This window comes from Quercus lobata, chromosome 5, assembly GCF_001633185.2.
Source record: "Quercus lobata isolate SW786 chromosome 5, ValleyOak3.0 Primary Assembly, whole genome shotgun sequence".
NCBI lineage: Eukaryota > Viridiplantae > Streptophyta > Magnoliopsida > Fagales > Fagaceae > Quercus > Quercus lobata.
In genome coordinates this window covers 80,522,610-80,534,473 of record NC_044908.1, presented here as the reverse complement: position 1 = coordinate 80,534,473, position 11,864 = coordinate 80,522,610, and the positions used below count along the sequence as shown (strand labels likewise).

General features: G+C 33.0%; 2 protein-coding genes across 2 annotated transcripts; one reads left to right on the top strand and one right to left on the bottom strand.

Moving 5' to 3' along the window:
- The first annotated feature begins 504 nt into the window (after window positions 1-504).
- Window positions 505-5,047, top strand: LOC115988344 (glycerophosphodiester phosphodiesterase GDPD6-like). The gene is made up of 8 exons (XM_031111876.1): window positions 505-558; window positions 762-937; window positions 1,390-1,579; window positions 1,666-1,740; window positions 2,812-2,921; window positions 3,117-3,335; window positions 4,505-4,660; window positions 4,751-5,047. Exons 1-8 carry the CDS (start codon window positions 546-548, stop codon window positions 4,928-4,930), a joined length of 1,119 nt encoding a protein of 372 aa, XP_030967736.1. The 5' UTR covers window positions 505-545; the 3' UTR covers window positions 4,931-5,047.
- Window positions 5,048-7,320: 2,273 nt separating this feature from the next.
- Window positions 7,321-11,482, bottom strand: LOC115992425. The gene is made up of 5 exons (XM_031116620.1): window positions 11,063-11,482; window positions 10,092-10,155; window positions 9,670-9,834; window positions 8,256-8,321; window positions 7,321-8,066 (listed from the first exon to the last, which is right to left on the bottom strand). The coding sequence occupies exons 1-5, from the start codon at window positions 11,344-11,346 to the stop codon at window positions 7,866-7,868; spliced, it is 780 nt and encodes a 259-aa protein (XP_030972480.1). The 5' UTR covers window positions 11,347-11,482; the 3' UTR covers window positions 7,321-7,865.
- Window positions 11,483-11,864: the final 382 nt, after the last annotated feature.

Here is an 11,864-nt window from a genome sequence, read left to right as displayed (position 1 = left end):
TAATTGAAAGAGTGGAATCTTCTTATATGTAGTATAGATACAATACAGTACACATGATAACTTTTCCTATCATCTCCTATAAATATAAAAATATAAAAAAAGTTTAAAGGGTTTGTACTTTGTAGCTTAATTGGTACATTCTCATCCTTAAAGCTTAGTAACATATTGTAACTATTTAAAAAATATATATCCTATAAAAAAAGAGTAAAAAAAAAAATTATGTTCATAACATTTTCACAGCAAGTTTTAAATGGCAGGTTATTAGTGGATTTTTACTAATGAGTAAAAAGGTAATTTCAGTTATGAATTTAAATTAGAACTAATAACAACTTACCACATATAATTTGGTATGAAAATGTTGTTGGCATAACATTCTTCTATAAAAAGCTCCTAACATTCAAAAATAAAGGAATACTCCTAACATCCAGCCCATCAAATCCTACAACTGATACAGCTAACAGACCCTTCAAAATTGCTCTATATAAATGTAGAACACAGTTCAAACTACGCAATCAATTTCTTTAAAGTGGGAAAGAAAAAGCAAAATGTCTTCGTCTAGTAAGTTTTTTTTTTTTTTTTTTTTTTTTCATAAATTCAATTTTGTTTTCTCTTTTCCTTCTTTCATTGGATTGGCTAAGTTAATCACATTGTTTTGTTTCTATTTTCTTTCTTTTATTTTGGAATTGGATAAAATAGTCTAAGCTAAAATTCTGTTTTAGCTTGAAGAAAATTATTTTGAACATTGATGTTGCACTTGACAGGCTTTGTTCTTGTCCCTTTTCTAATTCTGCTAACTATTGGGGGATGTGTTGGAAGACCACTCCCAAGCAAATTACATGATTCTGATAAACAGCCCCTACAAACATTTCGGCCATATAACATTGCTCATCGAGGTGCAAATGGGGAGTTTCCTGAAGAAACTACGGCTGCATACATGGTATGCCTCTTATCTACATGTATTTTGATATTGAGGGTGCATTGTATAAGTTGTTAGAAAACGGTGTTTTGAGTTTAAAATTAGCGTTTGTTGAAAAGTTACGAGTTATGGTTGCAAAAACAGAGTTTTGGGTTTTAAAAAACGCTCTTTTAAGCTCTCAGAATGCCTAACTAAACAGACCCTAGAGTTCTAGGTAAGATTCCTCATTTGTTAATATTTCATCTTCTATATGTTTTATACAAGGCCTATAAAATAAGGCTGTTAATGTATTATATCAAGTTAAAGAGTTGCCAAATTACATGGATTTTATGTTACCAAGCTGCCTCCTTTTGTGCTCTGCCATGAATTTGTTCCCAAACTGGAATTTTATGTTATTTTTATGTATCATTTTATATCTTGTAATTTTTCTGTGCAATAATGAATGGTCCTTAAACTTTATCTGGTCACTACAGAGAGCTATCGAAGAGGGGGCAGATTTCATAGAAACAGACATCCTCGCCACTAAAGATGGTGCCCTGATATGCTCCCACGATGTAACACTTGATCTTGATAATAGAACAAATATTGCAAACTTTAGTCAGTTTGCTGATCGAAAAAGAACCTATGAGGTCCAAGGTGTGAACATGACTGGGTGGTTTGTAGGTATGTATCAAAGCTATTTCATATATTGTCTCGAACATAAGTTACAATTCATCAATCTAACTCTAGCTAACTCTGATTTTGTGTAGTTGATTTTACACTGGAAGAATTGAAGTTGCTAAGGGTGAATCAACGATTCAGTTTTAGAGATCAACAATATAATGGTTCGTTTCCCTTCTATCTTTTAGTAAATATGATACATTTTCTTAAGCTACACCTGTTAATATCCTCTAATTTAAGTATGCTTTTGGTTTCCTCTATTAAATACTATTAATTTCTTAATAAAAATATTCATAGACATAATTAATTGTCACGTCTTGTCTTGTAGTGCTTTCTTCTCTTTCATATAATAGTCACATGGTAAAAGTTTTTTTTTTTTTTTTTTTTTTTGATAAGAAGGAAAATGCATTAAAGAAACTAAGGGGAAACCATAGTAATCAGGGAAAATTATTAGGTACTCTTGAAGTACCATAAATACGTACTCCCTCCTCTCACATGAATGGTAGGTCTTATCATGAATTTAATTAGTGGGATCCACCATTCATGTGAGAGGAGGGAGTACGCATTTATGGTACTCCGGAAGTACACAATAATTTCCCTAGTATCAGGACAGAGCCTGTCATGATACAACCCAATGCTATCCGAGCGTATAAGCTCTAAAATGTCCATAGGAGGATCAACATACAAAATAAAATCTCTATCCTGAGAAATCCCCTTCTTTGCTAGGAAGTTTGCACAACTCTTGGCTTCGGGATAGCAATGTCCAAACTGCCTAATGCAAGTTTAAACTCATTAAAACCTTTTTAAATTTTATTCTTGTGTTTTTGAGTGAAATGAAAAGCCATAACTTGGTTAAATATAATATGAAAAGGTTAATTGAGTTTAGTTTGAATTAAGATGATTTAGAGTATAAGTAACTTCTATGTCTGCATTATTAATAATGTATATAACTTCTTTTTAAGTGTGCGTTTAGATAGCAAATGCGTCTAGCGTTTGCATCCAAACTTGGGTCCTATGTACTGTTCACAGGACCCACAAACCTCTTTTTTCAGCAAAATTTTTATTAAAAATGGGTCTCACGGTACTATTCACACATTTAAAAATTATTTTACTACAGTATTTTCAGTTTTCAGTTTTTAACAAAAAACGATATCCAGACAGATCCTAAGAGTACTAAAACTATCTCATTGATTGACTATAATTTCTTATGTATCAATTCATCATTTTTTTTCCAGGGAAGTTTCCAATTATCACCTTCGAAGAGTACATATCAATTGCACTGAATGCACAAAGAGTTGTTGGAATATATCCAGAGATAAAGAATCCAGTTTTTATCAATAAGCATGTAAGTGATTTTCCTTGTGTTATCATCATACTTGGAAGCATGAAAGCTATATCAATTCAACTCATACGTTTTTGGAGCTCTCATGTGGGCTTACTTGAATAAATTAGATAGTGATCATGTATCTCCTTTATATTTCATCAATAAACTATGTAGCCAACACCTCTACAAACTCTCAAATTTAAGCTTGTACAACAGGTCAAATGGTCAGATGGGAAGAAGTTTGAAGATAAGTTTGTGGAGACACTAACGAAATATGGATACAAAGGTTCATATATGTCAATAGAATGGCTGAAGCAACCTGCCTTTGTCCAGTCTTTTGCTCCATCGTCACTCACATATACTGCAGACCTCACTGACTTGCCCAAAATTTTATTAATTGATGATGTGACAGTACGAACAGAAGACACCAATCAGGTTTGTTCTTTGTTCTCATTCTGAAAATCCGATTGACTTTGTTGTTAACCAGCTGATCAACTTCTATAATTTGTTGTATAACATAACAAATAAGTTGGAAAATATTTAACTTCTGAGCATGAATTTGTTGCCACTGACGTGTGTGTGTGTATATATATATATATTTTTTGTTGTGCTTCCACCTTCAGCGTTGTGTTATCGAAGTAAAACCAGCCAAGAAGGCAGTAGCAGCAATTTGAAAATAAAATAATTAAAATAGAACCGGCCAAGAAGGCGGTAGCAACAAGTATATTAAACACAAAGCTAAAAGTAGTTATTATTGAAAATAAACAACAGTACTTACCGTAGTAGTAGTTATAGGATTTCAATAGGTACAAGCCTTGAAACTAGTTCTAGTTACAAGATTTGTAGGAAAGTAGTAAAGGAAATTCTAGAGGAAAATCCTAAAGAAGAGAACTATGCTGAAAAGGAACTCTCTTGAAGGAATTCTCTAAAGAAAACTCTGGAAGAAAATTCTGGGTCTAAACATAAGGGACATCTCCCTTATATAGGTAGAAAAAGTTTAGTGAACAATAACAGTAAACAGTAAAAGTGAATAATTACTATTCACTTTTCAACTCAAGGCAGCAAGAGTAAAGTCCGGAACTTCAATTCAAAGAAGCAGTCTTTACCATGTCAGCATTTTGTGCCGAAAGTAACAAAGTGACCATAATCATTAGGAATCATCTTTATCAAAAGCAGCATCTTAAATATATATATATATATATATATATATACATATATGGGGCTGGCATTATAGTAGGGATGTTATGCAATTTTTTTATTTAATTGGGTAGCATAACTATTATGTCAATATCTATGAGAGGTAGTGTTGTATTTGATAGGGAACTCAAGGCTATGACCTTTTTGCTATTAATAGCTTAATTTGATAATAGAAAATACTTTCCAATATGGTTTCAGAACAACTGAGAAATGTGTCTAAATGGCCCTAGTTTAGATATATGTTTAAATTATCTTTTAGGTGAATTTTGTTCTATATGATATATTAGCTCCAAAGTTGTACTTTTGATGCAGTCACTTTCTATTTTCTGTTGCATGAAGTAAATTTTTCTCTACCATGGCTTCAGCTTTTTTAATTGTGTTCCTGATTGAGTAAATGTTTTGTGAAGACATACTATGATATTACTTCAGATAGCTATCTTGATTTCATAAGAAACTATGTGGTTGGGATTGGACCCTGGAAGGATACAATTGTTACTACAGAAGACAATTATTTGAATGAAGTTACCGACCTTGTTGCCAATGCACATGCTCGTGGCCTACAGGTGCATATACATTGTTGGTGCATGATGTCTGATATTTGTTAGGAAACTCATTAAGCATTATTGATAATAAGTTCTTTCTTCTCATTTCAGGTGCACCCATATACTTTCAGAAATGAAAATTCTTTCCTTCACCTCAACTTTCACCAAGATCCATATTCTGAATATGATTACTGGATAAACAAGATAGGAATTGATGGACTCTTTACTGATTTCACAGGGAGCTTCCATGATTTCCAAGAATGGACATCGCCTCTATCTTCTAAAAATTAAGATAATAAATTGTTGCATCTATGATTGGCTCTTGCAATAAGACATACGTGCTTTCTTTTCATAACCCCTCCCCTTTATCTTTAGTATCTTAGTTTGCTTTAGATAGGTTACTTTGAACATGTTATGAAAGATACATAAATCTTTAAATCGTAATTTCAGAGACTTTCTTCCTTCTTTTATCTTTCGTTTTATTTTTCTTCATTTTTATCCTTTATAATGGTACGGATTGGGAAATTGTTCAGAGAGTAGCATAGGCAGTAGGCACTGCCTCATTCACATATTATATGGAGAATGCTTTTGAAAAATTTTTGATTTAATGATATTAGACTTTTGACTAAAATTCACTTTAACCTTTAACTTCTATTTCATATATTAAATTAGGAAAATGCTAAGGAATATCTTTAGGGCAATGGTTAACAATTCATTTAAAGAAATTTTTTATAAGAAAAGAAAAATAAAATTAATATTTTGACAACTTTTTTCATTTCCCATAAAAGTTGTGTCAAAATTTTCTTAAAATTGATTATTAACCATTATCTTAAGAGCATTCGTTAGCATGACCCATTAAATTAATACCTACCGTAACAAGGATTCGTTTTATGTTAAAATAAATCAATCTTTTGTCTAAGAGAAATGATATGTTTACAACATTTTTACAACAAATTCTAAGTGGTAGGTTGTTACTGGTTGTTATTGTTAGGCAAAAAAGTAATCTTAGTATTATGGTGAGTTTGGTTCAGCTTTTTGTAAAAGTGCATAATGAAAAAGTATATTTTCAAAAAACTGAGTATTTGGTAAAAGCTGTTAAAAAGTGCTTTTTGAAAAAGTTGAGTGTTTGGCTAACACTTATAAAAGTGACAATTTGAGAGATAAATTACCAAAAAAGACAATGTATATATAAGGGAGTTTATTGCATACTTTTTTCTTTTTTTTTTTGGATGTGAGTTTGTTTCATACTTAAATCAACTACTTCATCATACTTAAATCAATTTTTCTCTTTCTAAAAAAAATTTTTTTTTCTCACCAATATTAGCTAATAATAACTTACCACTTAAAATTTATTATGAAAGTATTGTAAAAATATTGTGATAAAAATTAATACTAATTTTAATTTTAACATATTATTAAAATTATTTTTTTCTCTTTAAAAAAAAATTATTTTTTTCTCACCAATATTAACTAATAATAACCCACCCCTTAAAATTTATTGTAAAAATATTGTGATAACATTTCCTTCTTCTTTTTTCCTTTTTTTTCCCCTCTTTTTTTTTATCCTCCATACACGCATTTCTTTCTTTTTCTTTTTTTCCTTTTTTTTCCCTCTGTTTTTTCTCCTCCACACATGTACCCTTACTCTTTTCTTTTTTATCCTTCTTTCCTACTTTTTTTTTTCCCCTGCCCTTCCTCCAAACTCCAGAACGTTCCAGGGCTCTCCTTCTTCCTCTTTTTTTTTTTTTTTTTTTCTTAGCACTTCGTCTATTGGTTCTTGGCGGAATCGATAGCGTCCTTGGTTCTGGCGACGTAGAATCCATCGGAGTGTGTGACGAAGATGAGGAAGTGGAGTTCGAAGACGGCGAGTGGCTGAGAGGGAAGGGCTTGGAGATCAAAAATGGGGTCGGAGTCGGAGTCAGAGGGTTTGATTGGGAGGGGTTCGCTGATTTGATCGAAGTAGAAGTCGGTGTTGTTGACGCATTCGCCTTCAGTTTCATCTTGTAATTCTATCATTTTGCTATATTCTAATGTTTTTTGTTTTGCATTTTGAGGAATCCTAATTTGCAAGGGATTTTTTTTTTTTTTTTCCTTAACTGATTTGGAAATTTGTTATAGATTTTTTGTGTGTTTGGATTTGGAAATTTGTTGGGAGAGCAAAGAGATGAGATGAGAGGAATAAGAGACAGGCGTGAGAACTGCGGACTTTTTATCAATGGTAATTTGGTAATTAAAGGAAGAGCCTAATGGATAGTTCGGAAACGCACATGGACTTTTTGTTTATGGACCTCCAAAGCTCCATAACGCAAAAGCGCGTTCTCAACCTTGACCCAAAACTCAACTTTTTTCAAAAAGTTGCGTTTTAGCTGAACCAAACGCGTTTCAAGCTCCAGCTTCCTTCAAAATGTGCGTTTCACCTTTTACAAGCTGAAACAAATGGGCACTTAGTTTCAAATTTGAATCAATAACAACTAACCACCTGTAATTTGTTGTAAAAATATTGTAGACGTAACATCTCTCTTTATCTAAATTTGTTATCAAACAACACCATTTAAGCATTCATTTTTATAATAATAAAAAAAATTAATTCCCCTTAATATTTTTTCTTTTATATTTAATTAAGCAACTGTATAGATATTTTCTTTTTCCTTTTTGGGGTTAAATACGTGTGAATGTCTGAATTTCAGAATCATTGAGTTCCCTTTGATTGCTCTCCATTTGAATAAAAAAAATACCAATAAAAATACAAATTTAAACCCGCCCAGTAAGATGAACTGAATATAGAAAAAATAAAAAAATAAAAACTCATCAATAATGATGACATTATCTACCACTTTTTTTTTTTTTTTTTTTGAGAAAGCATTATCTACCACTTAGTACTAAAGAAGTGTACATAAACAACAGGGAGTCAATCTAAAACCCCCCAAACTACATAAATACAAAGTTTCCCATATGCACTTGGACTGACAAACACCTTCCTCATCACATTTTCTGTAACATGTCCGCATTCCAGATCGGGAAAGGCTGAAGTTTTAAATCTGTGCAGCGAACCTCTACATCCCAAAACTGGTTACCACCAAATTCTGAATATAAACTAGCTTGTGGGATGCAGCCTTCATAACATTCCTCTCAGGAAATAAATTATATGGGCAATGAACACCTACTTCATAGGTATTGCCAATGTTGGGATAGAAGATCAATGTTTCAGAAAGCCCTACCCTACTTCTTAAGTTGATGACTGATCACTACCACTTGTACCTTTTTGCATGCTGCAAGGCTGAGGAGACTTGGTTGATACCACATTTTGTGGTGGATGTAAGTCGAAGAGTGCCTTGCTCCCTTCACCAAGGCCTCCTATGCAAATTGTATCACCCCGACCATGCCAAGTGCCATCATTTACATTGTTCATCTCTAATGTTCTAGACTCCTGCTCCATATTACAAGAATTCTAATAAATTTCCAGGAATACAAAATTCGAGACCAAATTTTCTTAAAGTTCTATTCTAATATTGCTTTTTGACATCGAATTTTTTTTTTGATAGGTTAATAATAAAGGGTCCATGTTACAAGCAAGATTATCAAGTTTGGTAGACAAAGGTTTCGCTAAGAAAAGCACCTGACATAATGTGCAGCATGGGCAGATTAGATGGTAGATGCAATCATCCAAGGAACTATCATTGCCCTGAAAGCAATTATTTTTACCACAATAATGTCAGTAACAGCAGAGAAAAGCAACAAAAAGGGCTGAAGACACAGAAAGTAGCCAAAAAGAAAAAATTGATTGGTAAGTTACACATGCACTCACCCAATGGGTTTTGAACCCATGAAGTCACCCTCCATCCCATTATTTTAAGGGGAGGAAGTACCGCTGAGCTATAGCTCATTGGTAAGAAGGTAGCATAAATCCATTACGAGTTAATTAATTTCACATAGAAACAGAAAAAAGGTCAGGAAGATATTCAAAAGTTCAAGAAAATTCTATTGGTCTTAACACCCCACCCCCCCCCCCCCAAAAAAAAAAAAAAAAAAAAAAAAAAAAAAAAAAAAAAAAAACCCACCATTCTCCATGACTGCAGCTCAGTTAAATTAAATCAGAAACAAATACATATCAAAAGGATGGTTCATCATCCATTATTTTACATTCAATCAAACTTTACATAATAGAAGGTTCTTGTTAAGTTCCTCTATAAGAAACACAGGATATGAGACACCTAAAAACAACCATAATATTTACATACCATCCCAACCAAACAAAATACCCAATAACTTCCATGTCTTAAAACTTCTAGCCACAGATATTTGTGACTAGGTGAAAAAGTAAAGTGGAATTGATATGAGAAAACATTCATCATGCTGTAAATAAAAGTTAGCAGAGGCATATAATGAATGCATGCATTTCATAGTGGGCCTGGATCATATCCAACTTTTGGTTACAAACTTTTAGGCAGAACCAACCCAAATGCAAGTCAGGGAAGTATGTGTTGTCAATTCATTTCAAAAGATGTATGGAGAGATTATAATCTGTTGTTCAACAGGACTGATGGGTGTGAAATCAGTGACAAACCTAAAACCTCTGCAAACGGAGAGAAAGATAACAACGATTTCCATTTTGTCATCACAGTTATATTATACAATTTTCCCCCACCCCCAATTTTTAATGAGGCAGGCCATTGTTAGGCATTCAATCTCAACAGTTCAATTATCAAAGTGAACCTAATTCATTCATTTTCATGAATCAATACACGCCTAATATACTTGACAGTTAAAGCTGTAGTATGTTTCTACAGCTTCTGAAGCTTTTGCATGCTGAACTATTTTGTAAAGATAAATCATACTTTCCTAAATATTGATCATTTGGAACTAAAAATGCCCGCCGATGGTGACGATGCAGATGTTTATAAACCATTGCACAACCGATAACATGATTGTAATGGTGACAAGAATATGAGAGTGTATGTATATATACACACACCAAAATCTAGCATTTAGTGAGGCATCAAACACAAGTACAGGGGAAAAAAGGTGCTCACCCTAATGTTAAATTTCTTCTTTATTTGCGTACGGAAAAACCCCATATATGTTCCTATGGAAATGGTAAAAGCAACTGCCAAATATAGAAAGGAGTGATGCTTGGTGACAATAAAGGCCATCCAGTTGAAAAGGGCACCAACGGTGAAAATTAAATAAACCATTCCCTGCAAAAGAAAATAGAAAAAATTAGAATTCACTGAAAGAATAAAACATTCAGAAGCCCCAAAAGAAAAGGGGAAAAAACAAAAACAATTTTAGAAGTTCAAAATACACCGATGGACAAATAATTCAATTGGATGAGCAAAGAAAAGTGCAAATAATGTCAACATGACTTGCCTCACCCTCCTGAAATCATAACGCTAATATTTAAATATTATTTCCATGACTGCTATTTTTGTTTTGAAGCAGTCAGCAAATTTACCTGAAGAAGACATGAACCAAAACCAGCTCGTCTCATGTTCTTCCCAAATCTATAGCATGGACAACTGCACCATCAATTACACTATCACACACACAATCATAACTAAATTACCCCGATTAGTTCAAAAGCAGTCAAACAACAAAGAAACAGTCCACAATCCGTAAAAGCAAAATCTCATCCTAATAGCAACTATGCCATTTCAAGAAGTTAAAAGTACAACATAAATAGCAAAGCTTTTAATCTGCCCACTTTTTTCAGTTTTCCCTGCACAGAAACAAACTCAAAGAACAACAAACTAACCCACAAAAGGAACAATTTTTGTTTGCATGATTCATAAATAGAATTAAATTGATAGACTTATTACTTTATTTGACTAAAACAAAATCATATAGTTCAACGAGTCAGGAGAGAGACAGAGACAGAGACAGAGATGCAAATAAATCTAAAAGTCAGGAACCTTATCCAATCCAGAAAACAGAAAAAGAAAAATATTAAATCAAACACTATATACTCAAAACACAAAATAAATAAAAATAATCATTTAATTACTCTCATATTAATCTCAGAAATCCCAGAACCTTGGGGCAGCTCAAAAACAAAAACCCAAAGTAACCCATGAATAATCTCTCTCTCTCTCTCTCTCTCTCTCCCACCCCCAAAACTTAAAAAAAAAAAATCAAAAATCAAAAATTTCCATTAGCTCTTCTTTTAAATTACAAAATTGTCATTTTTGCCTCTTTTCAAACACCCAAAAGGCCCAAAATAGCTTTCAGGGCATCATTTTCTGTCAAACTTTTCCATTATCGGTACTTTTTAAACCACAAAATTGTTAATTTAGCTTCTCTATAAACACCCAAAAACGAGAAAACAAAAACGTTTTCTGGGAATCATTTTTCCATCAAAACAAAAAGACCCTTAAAACCCTTTTCCAAAACCAAAAAAGAAAAAGAAAAATGAAGAGACTGACTGACCAAGCTGATTCAAGAGCGATACGACGGTCTTCAAAGCAATCAAGAACTTGACCTTCCCACATCCTAAAGACCCCACCTCCTTCTCCTCCTCCTTCTTCTTCTTCTGAAACATTCTCATAGCTCCTCCATTTTCCTTGCTGAGTCTGCAACGCCACCGTTGAGCAAAGCATATCGAAATCCAACACCGCCATTCCCTCTAAAAACCTCTCTCTCTCTTCCTCTGCTTCCTCTTTCTTCTCAACCCCAACAACAACAACTCTCTCTTCCTTCTCCAAATCCCCCATTATCAACTAGGGTTTCTTTTCTTCCCTCCAGCTAAAGGAACTAAGAAAAAGTGCGTTTCTTTTTTATTGTGATTTGCAACAGAAAGAGAGAGAGACAGGTTGTTTTCATGAATGTCTATTGCATTTTAAGGTTTAATGTTTTTTTTTTTTTTTTTTAATAAGCTTTGGTTTGGTTGGGTTTGGGTTGGCGGGTAATAATGGAGATGTAGGACCCAGTGGGGATTTACATAAACGGTACAGCTGTTGCCACGTGAGATCTAGCATATTTTTAGGGTTTTTTTTTTATTTTTTTAAATTACCAATTTTTTTTAATTTCTCACCTATAATTAACTGTCCAATTTTAATCTTCTTCTTCTTTGAATTGTTAGTAACCGACCAAGTTTGTATGGTCTAGGGATTGAGGCTGCTACATGTGACCTTGAGAGAATATCTGAAACAAAATAGCCACCAAAAATTGACTACTTCTCTAGTTGTTTTATTGAGTAAAAATATTTAACCATATTTGACTAAAGAGGATA

Excerpts from the sequence above, each read along its gene's own strand:
- LOC115988344 (XM_031111876.1), top strand. Across the intron at positions 1,741-2,811 it reads TAGAGATCAACAATATAATG|GGAAGTTTCCAATTATCACC; the intron begins GTTCGTTTCCCT and ends TTTTTTTTCCAG. Across the intron at positions 3,336-4,504 it reads GAACAGAAGACACCAATCAG|ACATACTATGATATTACTTC; the intron begins GTTTGTTCTTTG and ends TGTTTTGTGAAG.
- LOC115992425 (XM_031116620.1), bottom strand. The coding sequence starts at position 11,346 with ATGGGGGATTTGGAGAAGGAAGAGAGAGTTGTTGTTGTTGGGGTTGAG. Across the intron at positions 10,156-11,062 it reads ATCGCTCTTGAATCAGCTTG|TTGTCCATGCTATAGATTTG; the intron begins GTCAGTCAGTCT and ends TTGATGGTGCAG. Across the intron at positions 8,067-8,255 it reads CATGCTGCACATTATGTCAG|GAGTCTAGAACATTAGAGAT; the intron begins GTGCTTTTCTTA and ends AATATGGAGCAG.